Source organism: Manihot esculenta, chromosome 18, assembly GCF_001659605.2.
Source record: "Manihot esculenta cultivar AM560-2 chromosome 18, M.esculenta_v8, whole genome shotgun sequence".
In the NCBI taxonomy this organism is placed as follows: Eukaryota; Viridiplantae; Streptophyta; class Magnoliopsida; order Malpighiales; family Euphorbiaceae; genus Manihot; species Manihot esculenta.
In genome coordinates, this window is record NC_035178.2 from 32,549,903 (window position 1) to 32,561,699 (window position 11,797).

At 37.1% G+C, this 11,797-nt stretch overlaps 2 protein-coding genes across 2 annotated transcripts; both read right to left on the reverse strand.

Moving 5' to 3' along the window:
• Nucleotides 1-1,395: 1,395 nt before the first annotated feature.
• Nucleotides 1,396-3,040, reverse strand: LOC122722468. The gene is made up of 6 exons (XM_043953172.1): nt 3,000-3,040; nt 2,744-2,929; nt 2,529-2,655; nt 2,162-2,455; nt 1,949-2,053; nt 1,396-1,869 (listed from the first exon to the last, which is right to left on the reverse strand). Exons 1-6 carry the CDS (start codon nt 3,038-3,040, stop codon nt 1,396-1,398), a joined length of 1,227 nt encoding a protein of 408 aa, XP_043809107.1.
• Nucleotides 3,041-5,939: 2,899 nt separating this feature from the next.
• On the reverse strand, nt 5,940-9,427 carry LOC122722538. Its single transcript, XM_043953624.1, has 2 exons — nt 9,173-9,427; nt 5,940-6,724 (listed from the first exon to the last, which is right to left on the reverse strand). The coding sequence occupies exon 2, from the start codon at nt 6,706-6,708 to the stop codon at nt 6,247-6,249; it is 462 nt and encodes a 153-aa protein (XP_043809559.1). The 5' UTR covers nt 6,709-6,724; nt 9,173-9,427; the 3' UTR covers nt 5,940-6,246.
• Between the last annotated feature and the right edge of the window lie 2,370 nt (nt 9,428-11,797).

Here is an 11,797-nt window from a genome sequence, read left to right on the forward strand (position 1 = left end):
AAAGTTAGAACTGTGCTTGACTCAGTGATGTATGTTTTGTACATGATCTATATATGTATATGGGTTTTACTGTATGTGAAAAACCAGACTTAACAGGTATGAGTTAACCCATCTAGAGCAAGCTCTAGTCAAGGGTACAGAATACAGAGTACATGAGTACAGAGTACAGAGTACAGAGATAGTGCATGCACAGGTTAAGCCTTGGTTCAGAAAAGAGTTTTTATTTTCACAGAAAATGTATGATCATGTATGAGTTTTACAGGTACACAGAGAGTATAGCAGGCTTGCTACGGGTTCTGGCGGCCTTAAGCCGACCTGAATCCTAGCGCCGGTGACGGTCCATTTTGGGGTCGTTACAGATTGGTATCAGAGCCCTAGGTTCACATGATCGGACCTATAGAGACAGTGTTGGGCTCATACAGGTTAGAAGTGGTCAAGCACAATAGGAAATCATGTCCACTAGGATAGGGTATTGAGTCCTATATGCTATGATATGCCATGAGTTTTGCATGTGTATTATTGATATGTGATGTTTATGTGCTAAAGTGTTATGTTATATGTTGTGTTTCCAGAGTAAAGATGAGAGGAACTCGTCGATCAGCTCGATTGACTGTAGTCCCACCAGAGAGTGAGAGACCAGCTGTTCGTCCTCCTGCATTGCCCAGGGCAAGGTCTCAGAGATCTAGCAGGGAAGGTACGTCAATAGACCCTAGAAGGTCTGTAGACGAAAGCAGAAGAGGTACAGCTAGGGGAGGAAGATCAGAAGAAACACTACAAAAATTTACCGGATTAGTAACGGAAATTTCCGTTACTAATTATTAAAAATCCGTTACTAAAACTATTTTGTAACGGATTTGTAACGGAAATTTTCCGTTACAGTTAACCTCGTTGCTAATGCATTAGTAACGAATTTTCTAGTCCGTTACTAAAACTATTTTGTAACGGATTTGTAACGGAAAAATCCGTTACTAAATTTAGTTTTCGTTTAGTTGATTTAGTAACGGATTTTTCCGTTACTAATTATGAAAACCTAATAACAGATTTTTCCGTTACTAATCCGTTACTATTTTTAACGGATCAGTAACAACTTAATCCGTTACTAATCCGTTACTATTTATAAAATTATAAAAAAATATTATAAATTATATAATCTAATCAGACAAACCTGTAAATACACTCACATATTACAACTAACCTGTAAATACACTCACATATTACAACTCATCTCAATAACAAAATGTAAAAACCAAATGTCATGAATGAACTCAAATCCAATATCATATATTATGTAAATCAAATCAAACATATATCCAAACATCCAGCTGTTCAATTTTAAACTAAAAAAATTAACAAATTCTTGATTATCCTAGTACATATGTGTAATGAAAAAAGAAACTATAAATGTGTAGTGTTCTCGTTCTCGTCCTCGTCCTCATCATTAGTTTCATCTGCTTGATCAGGAGGCTGTGCAGGCTGTGCAGAAGTTCCCTCACCGGGAGCTGAAGGCTGGTTGCCTTGTCTTTCACTCACAAGCTGCATAAGTAAATCCTTCACCTGTGAGAGCTCAGAGGTAATCCGCACATTTTGCTCAATCAATGCTTGTTCATTATCCTCACGCTCCTGTAGCTTGCGTCTGAGATCAGCCATTTCATCTTGAAGATCCTGATTTTGCTTAGCTGATGTGAAGGATGTATTAGCAGAAGTCTTGTTTGGGAAGAAAACTGAAGCCTGTGATCCAAGACCATACACCCTTCTTTTTTTCTCTCCACCTACTGCCTCAAAGTATAACTGAGTCTCATCAATGCGGGATGCTTGACTACTGTCATTATCTGTCTGTGATGCTTGCTCTTTCAAAGTCAGAAAGCGATCCTTCAAAAAAAATACCATGTGATATAACAGTATAAACTACAAATCAAATAATTTACTATAAATTATTTTAATTTCTCACATGAATGGACTTTGAGCGTGCATCAACAAACTCTGAGGAACCCTTCTTCTTATGCGTAGCCTCAAATAACTCATGAGGTAGAGGATCTCTGCCTAGTCTTTCGCGCTGCAAGTAAAATATAAATAGTAATAACATGCTTCAATATAAATTCACAATAAATTGGATAAATTTAAAGTATTTGAAAAAATTTAAGTGAGAATGAATATTACGTACCATCTGTTGTTGATGCCTATACTGAGATATGGATCCTCCACAATATCTTGATGGGCCAGCGCCTTGCCCACCTGTTTCACTCTTTCTGTTGTTTGAGAATTTTTTGCATTTCTCTTTATACTCAGTTGCTCCCCAAGCGGATTGCCATGCATCCATTACTCCTTCTGTCAGTGATAGTCTCTTCTCCTTCCCATTCCTTACGCTACACATAAGGCTACGATATCGCTCGGCAGCTTTCTTCCTCCAAGCTATCTTCATAAGTTGTTCTATTGCCTCCTCCCATAAGAAGTGTTTCTGTAATAACTCACATTTAGCTACAAATAATGCACAGTAAAAATAATCACATGTACAATATAATTTGTATTACCTTAAATTCTTGCCAATAGAATTCTTTAACCTCTTCTGGTACATTCTTCCAACAAAAGCCATCTGCTACTAACTTTTCCTTGAAGATCAAGGTAATCCGCCTAGCAATCGGATCAGAAGGCTGCATACTGTAAAAGAATAATTGACAAAAAAATTATTTTGAAATAAGCAAAAAAATTAAATGCATAGTTAAAAATACTTATAAATTTTACTCACACTGAGTTTACTAAGTGAATATGTGGTCTGAGCCCTGTAGGTCCACAACTACCAGAAGCAGATGCAGATGTAGCCGTAGATGCAATAGGTGGCAAACCTATGGGTGCTGAGGCAGTAGCAGATGTGTGCACTGAAGCAGGAGTGGATGATGCAGCACCCGGTGTGGATCTCTCACCCTGGTCTGGTCTAGGAATCAAAGCAGTGTGTTGTACCAAATCTTGATTGACATTTTCTGATTCAGTTGTGTGGACACTACCCCTGCCATGGTCTCCTCGACCCCGTGATGAAGATCCGCATCCTCATCCTCTCATCCTGTACAAATTTACATTATAAAAATCAAGATGTAGTTAACATATTTAATAACTAAAAGTAAAAATAGATATCAATTATGTTATACCTTCTATTCACTATCTACATCTAAGTCATCATCATCATCATCATCTGTTTCTGTTGCTATTATAGTTTCATCTTCATCATTTTCTTCACCATCATCAATTTCAATAACATCCCCAGTTGGATCATTTAATTGTTGTGTTGAATCATCAATTTCTCTAATTATGGCAGTGTGTTCCATTTCCTCTTGTTGAAATGGTTCATCAGCAGGTTGTGTATTTTCTTGTGTTGGAAGTTGAATTACAGAACGTGCTTTGACTTTTATAGCAGCCCACCATTCAATTTTATCTCGCTTTAGGCTAGGATACGGAGTATATATCACTTGTATTGCTTGTACTCCCAACACAAAAGGCTCATATCTATTAAAAGATCGTTTATGATTCACATCGACAAGTTTATATTTACTATGGATCTTTGTGCCTACATTTGGAGTGGGGTCAAACCAATTGCATTTGAAAAGTACAACTCGCTTGATTGGAAGACCTGGATACTCCAGACGTATAACTTCAAGCAATTGTCCATAGTAATCGCTTTCTTCGCTGCTGTAATTTGACCCCTTAATACACACCCCACTGTTCATTGTTGCTCTACTTGCACAGTATGACTTCGATTGAAACTTATATCCATTCACCATATATCCATTGTATGATGTCACACTTCGTAATGGACCCATTGCAAGCGATATGATAAACTTATTGGATATGTTATTGCACGAATCAAGAGCAAAATTGTTGAACCATATAGAGAATTCACTCTCCAATTTGATGTCAATCTGAGAATCATTGACCAACGGATCATTTGAGCGCAATTGATCAATGTAAATGCTGGAAAAACCTCAACTCCATTAGAAAAAGTAATTTAAGAACATAATATATAAATTACTTATTTACGATAACTTACTCAATATAGGGTTTCACTTCTGGACAATTTAATAATATGTACACTTGTGCTGCTTTATACTCATCATCCATAAGATATCTGGTTGTCCCTTTTCCTATTGGTCGACCGGACTGCATGAAGATTGATAGATTGCCTTCATAATTTTCAGTACTTTCTGAAATATCAAAATTCCTTGGCACTTTTCGATGTCTAGTTTGGACATACGATTCAAAGTAATGTGCACAAAATGAAGTTGCTTCTTCTACTAGGTACGCATTACATATTGATCCCTCGACTCTAGCTTTATTTCTGACATTATTCTTAAGCCGTCGCAGATATGTATAAAATATATGACTAACATTAGTAAACATTATTAAATAACTTAATTAAAGTGAAGTTAAAAGAACTTACCGTTCAAAAGGATACATCCATCAATATTGCACTGGACCTGCCAGCCATGCTTCATATGCTAGATGGACAGGGAGGTGTTCCATACAATCAAAGAAGCTTGGAGGGAAAACACGCTCAAGCTAGTATATGATTAAAGGAATTTCACCATGCAACCGCAATATATCACTCTCACTTATAGTGGTAGATGTTAACTCCTTAAAAAAATTACTCAACTCTGTTAAGGGCTGCCACACATTTGACGGAAGCAACTCACGAAATGCAATTGGCATAATCTGCTGCATGAAGACATGACAATCATGACTCTTCATACCAAACATCTTCAGTTTCTTCATATCAATACATCGTCCCATATTGGAAACATATCCATCGGGAAACTTGAGATTTTTCAACCAATCACATAATACTTGCTTACTTTGCTTATCTAGAGTATAACAAGCTTTGGGATATCTCCCAGTGACTTGATCCATTTCCAACTCTGGCCGATCACAGATCACATTTAGGTCTGCCCTTGACTTGGCATTATCCTTTGTCTTTCCCTCAACACTCATTACAGTGTTGATTATATTTTCAAAAAAATTTTTCTCAATGTGCATTACATCAAGATTGTGTCGAATCAAATTACTTTTCCAATACGGTAAATCCCACAAGATGCTTCTTTTTCGCCAACCGCATTGCTTTGATAGACGGGAATTTATTTCAAATGCATCCTCATCTATAACCCTCTTAAACCCCAATTCATTAATCTGTTTCAGTATTTCTCCACCGGAAATAGGTGGTTTAGCTTTCTTAGTAACAGATACATTCTTCCTAAAAGCTGTTTTGTTTCTTCTAAAAGAATGGCTAGGAGGTAAAAATTTGCGATGATTATCAAACCATGATTGCTTACCTCCTCTTGTCAATGTGAATGCATCACTATCTTCCATGCAATAAGGACAAGCAGTCCATCCTGCAGTGCTCCATCCAGATAACATTGCATAAGCAGGAAAATCACTTATAGTCCACATTAAAGCAGCTCGCAAGTTGAAATTTTCTTTATTGAATGCATCATATGTTTCAACTCCATTCTCCCATAAATCTTTCAACTCAGTTACTAGGGGTTGCAAATACACATCCAACTTATCTTTTAGATTTCTAGGCCCTGGGACAAGTATAGTGAGAAACATATACTCACCTTTCATGCATAACCATGGGGGTAAATTGTACGGTGTCAATATGACAGGCCATGATGAATATTGCTGACCAGATTGTCCAAAGGGTTGAAAACCATCGGTACACAGTCCAAGACGGACATTACGTTTCTCAGCACTGAAATGAGGCCAATTATTATCAAAAGCTTTCCATGCATGCGAATCAGCTGGATGATGCATTAAATCATCATTAGTCCCATGATTGGCATGCCAAGTCATATCCTTAGCTGTAGCATTAGATGCGTACAACCTTTATAGTCTAGGTGTGATTGGCATGTAATACATTTTACTATAAGCAACTTGGGTTTTACTAGAGCTTTGGCTAACTTGCAATCGTTTGTACCTCGGATGATCACACACCTTGCACCTGAGCAATTCATTATCCTCACCCCAATAAATCATACAACCATTTAAGCAAGTATGAATCTTCTGGATTGGTAATCCCAAGCCTTCAAGCAATTTCTTTGTAGAGTAGAAATTATCAGTAAACAAATTATCAGTAGGTAAAATCTCTTTGATGAATTGGCAAATATTGTCAAAACAACGTTCGGACAAATGATGTTCAGATTTGATATTCAATATCCTTGCCACAGCTGACAGTTGTGAATGATTTTCACAACCTGGCCACAATTCCTAATTAACAGCAGCCAACATGTCATACAATCTCTGAGTAGATTGATTTGGAGGCTCATTACTAATTGATGGGGAGAAACTCGGTCCTGCTGCATCTACAACTAGTTGTTCATAAGCATTAGAGAACTCAGTATGTTGATATTCCACATTGCAAGTGTTGTAAGTCGAATCATTACTTCTCCCGTGGACCTCATTGTAGGTTTGCATTTCTCCATGCAAATACCATACATAATAGTCCCTAACAAACCCATATTTCATCAGATGAAACCTAACTGTACTCTCATCTTCAAAACTGCGATTTTGGCACTTAAATCGATTACATGGACACCTAATAAGTTCTCCATTCAAACAGTCTGGAAACTGTTTGGCAGCTGATATGAATTCATTTAATCCTTCAAGGAATAAAGGATTTAGTAGACCATCTTTTAGTCTTGCATACATCCAACCTCTATCAGAATGCATATTGTACCTATTATACCTAGAATGTATAACAATAAATGAAGAGTTGGTCAGAAGGATGTCCTCATCTAAAAAAAATAAATTGATATGTAGTTGTGTTTAAATAAGAGTAATATGGTTATTATGAGCAACTAAGCCCCAAGGTATGATTAACTCCTAAAGCAATAAATAATAAAACACTTCCAACAAAAAAATATTAATAAATAAAGTAATGGTTATGTAAATAAAGCAACTAAACCCCAAGTCAAAGGAAAGTCCACAGGAATCATAAGGAGAGAAAAGAAAGCAAAATAAGCCACAGACTACCATGCATGATACTAAAAATAATCTCCAATCTAATCTCCAAAAGTAGTATTAATTTAATTTAATTAATTTTAAGTATTAATTTAATTTTAATTTAATTAATTTTAATTTAATTTGAAGTATTAATTTTAAGTATAAATTTTAAGTATTAATTTTAAGTATTAATTTAATTTTAAGTATTAATTTTAAGTATAAATTTTAAGTATTAATTTTAAGTATTAATTTAATTAATTTTAAGTATAAATTTTAAGTATTAATTTAATTTTAATTTAATCAATTTTAAGTATTAAAATTAATTAATTTAATTTTAATTTAATTTTAAAATTAATTAATTTAATTTTTATTTAATTTTAAAATTAATTAATTTAATTTAATTTTAATTTAATTTTAATTTAATTTTAAAATTAATTAATTTAATTTAATTTTAAGTATTACAATTAATTAATTTAATTTAATTTTAATTAATTTAATTTTAAAATTAATTAATTTCATTTAATTTTAAGTATTAAAATTAATTAATTTAATTTAATTTCAATTTAATTAATTTTAAGTATTAATTTTAAGTATTAATTTAAGCCACAAACTATAAGCCACAGTTATTTTATGACTCATAATTTTATTCTCTAAGTTGCTTTGTAGGATAATAATGGTAGTTGAATTTCTAATAGGGAAGGTATAAGAGAGCTTGTGATTCAATATTTCAAAGGAGTTATTTGATGAGTCAAGTGGTGATTGTGTAAATTTTGATGCATCCAGATAAATCAATTGGACCAGATAAGATGAATCCAACTTTTTACTAAAAAAGTTTGGCATATTATGAGTGATACTATTATTAAAAGTTGTCAAGGGTGGTTAAGGGATGGGACTCACCTAAATCTGCTGAATAATACCACAATAATGCTTATATCTAAAAAGGAAAAACTAGTCAACATAAAAGATATACAGTCTATTTTCAAACTTGGAAAGAAAGCATGTGGACTACCCCATGCCCAGAAAGCATGTGGACTACCCCAGCTGAGGTGAAAATTATAGTTATGAAGTGAAGTGTAGTACCCATGTGTGAAATTTCAAATTTGGAAAGGCAAGGGAGAGAGAGAAAAGGTGAAAAATATAGTGGAGGGAAGATAGAAATTTTTTATTTTATTTGCCCTCTTGAGTCTATTCTTGCCAAAAACAGTGAAAACACATGAAAGTGTTGGAGGATGAAGGTAGAGGAAGATCAAAAGAAGCAGTTAGCACCAAAGAGAAGCTCAAACAAGGACAGACACACAAAGGTTGAAGGTAGAGGAAGGAGAGTAAGGATGCCAGCTCTTTGTGCAGCAAGAATCTTTCAATTGAATGCATCGAATTGGGTCACAAATCTTATGGGAAACAATTTAGTGGCTGTTACAGCAAGCAGAGCCTTCCATAATTGCTGCAACTGGGACAGGAACAATACCAGCCTCAGCCTTGGCAGCTACTGGTGGATCAGTTTCACAACAAGGTAATATCATTAATGATTATATAAATTACAGTAGAATAAGTTTTCAATTTGCAAAATCCCAAAGGACTTAATTCGAGGGGGTTTCATCACATGATTGTATGAACCTATGGCATATATAAAAGTGAGCTCATGCTGGATTTTGTTTGAAATATTCTGGGTTAAACCTTTTTGAACGTTTAAAACATGGAAGGAATTGTGAGTTAAGACTTGAAATATGACAAACTAAAGGAGTATGGACTTGATGTAAGAATCCAATCTAAAGGAATGTTGTAAAACAGCAAGAATGCTGTAAAGGAATTGTGAAGGAATTGTGAAGGAATGCTGTAAAATAGCAAGAATGCTGTAAAGGAATGCTGTCTAACTAAAGGAATTGTGAGTTAGACAGTTGAAGTTTTAGAAACAGCAAGAATGCTGTAAAACAGTAAGCCTAAAGCTGCTTATGAACACTGGGAAATAATGAAGGCACAGGACCACACTCAAATGCACAGCAACTACACTCAATTGCACAGCAGATCTAAATCTTAAAGGCCCACACTCAAATGCACAGCAACTACACTCAAATCCAAAACAAAGTAGAATAACAAAAATAAAACACGAGCAGAATAACAAATCTAAAATAACAAAAGTAAATAACAAATCTAAAATAACAAAAGTAAATCTTAAAGAATGAAAATAGAGTACCTGGAGAATGGAAAATGCAGATCTTGAAGAAGAGCAAGAATAAAGGAGCAGTAGATGTGATGTATCGACGGGAGGGGAGGGACGACAATAGTGCCTTCAGGAGGGAAGCTGGGATGTATCGACGATGATGGAGAAGCTGTGATGTACCGATGACGACGATAAATTTGGGCGATGTACCGACGACGATCAATTTGGGCAACGATGTCAATGAGTCCAAGAGGGAAGCTGAGATTGATGGGGAGAGAATTAGGGATTTTGGGGAGAGAAAGCTAATGTGAATAACGGGAGGAAGAAAGAGGGAATTAGGGATTTTGGGGAGTGAAAGCTCAGGTGAATAACGGGAGGAAGAAAGAGGGAATTAGGGATTTTGGGGAGTGAAAGCTCAGGTGAATAACGGGAGGGAGAAAGAGGGAATTAGGGATTTTGTTAATGAAAGCTCGTTTGTGAATAACGGGAGGGAGAAAGAGGGAAATCGTCAAATTCGTAATTTTACTTTAGTAACGGATCTAATCCGTGACTAACTGATCATTTAGTAACGGATATTAAAATCCGTTACTAAAATACGTAAACAAATTGCATTTCAGTAACGGATTTGGATATCCGTTACTAAACAATGAAAATTAAAACCATTTAGTAACGGATAAGTATCCGTTATAAAAATTAGTAACAAATTAGTAACGGATTTGGTAATCCGTTACTAATTTGTTTCCTACACTAATATCCGTTACTAATCCGTTATTATTTAGAAACCGATATTATCCGTTACTAATTTCCATTACTGATCCGCTTTTATCTTGTAGTGAAAGGAGGGAGGCTATGGAGATTGACCAGTCGAGAGATGATAGCATGGGTATAGGCAGATTTGAGGAAGGTATGGGAGAGTCACAGGGAGGCGCTCAGGCCTCAAGTTTTGGCTATCCAGCCTTTCCGCAGGACCCAGAGTATCCGATGGGAGGTATGTCGGAGTACTCTAGTTTTGTCCCATATCCCCCGTACCTGCCATATATGCCTTATCCTCCTTACTATCCCCCATATCCTATGTATCCATCTTCCCCTACCCATCCAAGTGCAGCACACCCAGAACCAAATGACCCAGTACCACCACCAGAACCAGTAGCCCCTGTTGTTGACAGACATCAACCTAGCTCCTCTGGAGGTAAGGTACAAATGACGGAGTACTTGAAATTGGATGCTCCTAAGTATAACACGGGAGATGATCCATTTGAATACCTCAGATCCGTTAGGATGATAACCAGTGAATTGGGAGCTGATGATAGTAGAGCCATTGAGATGGCAGGGTTTACACTTAAATGCAAAAAGGCCAGAGAATGGTTCAAGAATTATGTGGAACCCAGGATGACCAGTATGTCTTGGGGAGAGTTCGCCAATGAGTTTGCAGGGTGGGCTTTTCCTGATAGTTCCAGGGAGATGAAAGTAATTGAATTTGAACAGTTGAGACAGACAGATGAGATGAGTGTTGATGAATTCACAGATAAGTTCCTGGATTTGCTTCAGTATGTGGGTCAAGCCTATGATACTGATCAAAAGAAAGCAAGGAGATATACTATGAGACTGCATCCCAGGTATTCTTCCTTGATTCTTCCAGCAGAAAAGGAGAGTTTCCACACGATAGTGGACGCAGCCAGGAAAATGGAAGCTAGTGCCAATATTCAGAAACAGTCAAAGGCACAGGCTTCGGGTTTGAAAGCCCCCACTTCAGGCAGTAAGAGATGGGATAGAGCAAAAGGAACAAAGAGTAAGTTCTGGAGTAAAGTTAAGTCAGGTCTGGGAATAGGTAGTGGCTCAAGCTCTGGCACAGCTCCAGTATGCAGACGATGCGGAAAACCACATGGAGGAGTTTGTCGGTTGGGATCTACAGCTTGTTTTCGATGTGGACAGGAAGGGCATATTGCTCGGGATTGTCCGCAGATGACTTTTGCACCATCCCAGCAGATGAGTTCAGGCAGTGTGGTACAGCCAGTTGGTCAGCCAGTAGCTCCAGTCATGCCTCAGAGTAGTGGCAGAGGTAGAGGGAGAGGGGCAGCCTCTACTTCAGCAGCAGGTTCCCGAGGTGGAAATCCGGTAGCCCCAGCACGGATTTTCACTGTGACACAGGAGGAGGCTAACACGTCGAACACAGTGGTGTTAGGTAATCTCATCATTGGGTGTTCAGATGTGTATGCTTTGATGGACCCCGGTGCTTCTCGTTCCTTTATTGCTTCGAGAGCTATAGAGAGATTGGGTTTGATCAGTTCTGAGTTAGAGTATCCTCTCTGGGTCAGTGGACCTAGATGTGACCCATCAGTGGCAGTGTCAGTCTGTCGTTTCAGTCCAGTGTTCATAGAGGGTAGATGCCTTCCAGCTGACCTTGTGGTTCTAGACTTGACAGATTTTGATGTCATTCTAGGGATGGATTGGCTATCTGCATATAGTGCTACTTTGGACTGTAGAGAGAAGATAGTGAGTCTCAGAGACCAGGATGGGTCAGAGTGTGTCTTCAGAGGAGACAGGAGAGGTACACCCAGAGGTATGATTTCAGCCCTTCAGGCTCGTCGTTTGCTTAGGAGGGGTTGTCAGGGGTTTCTAGCTCATGTGAGAGAGCTAGACAGTCAGGTGAGGGAACCA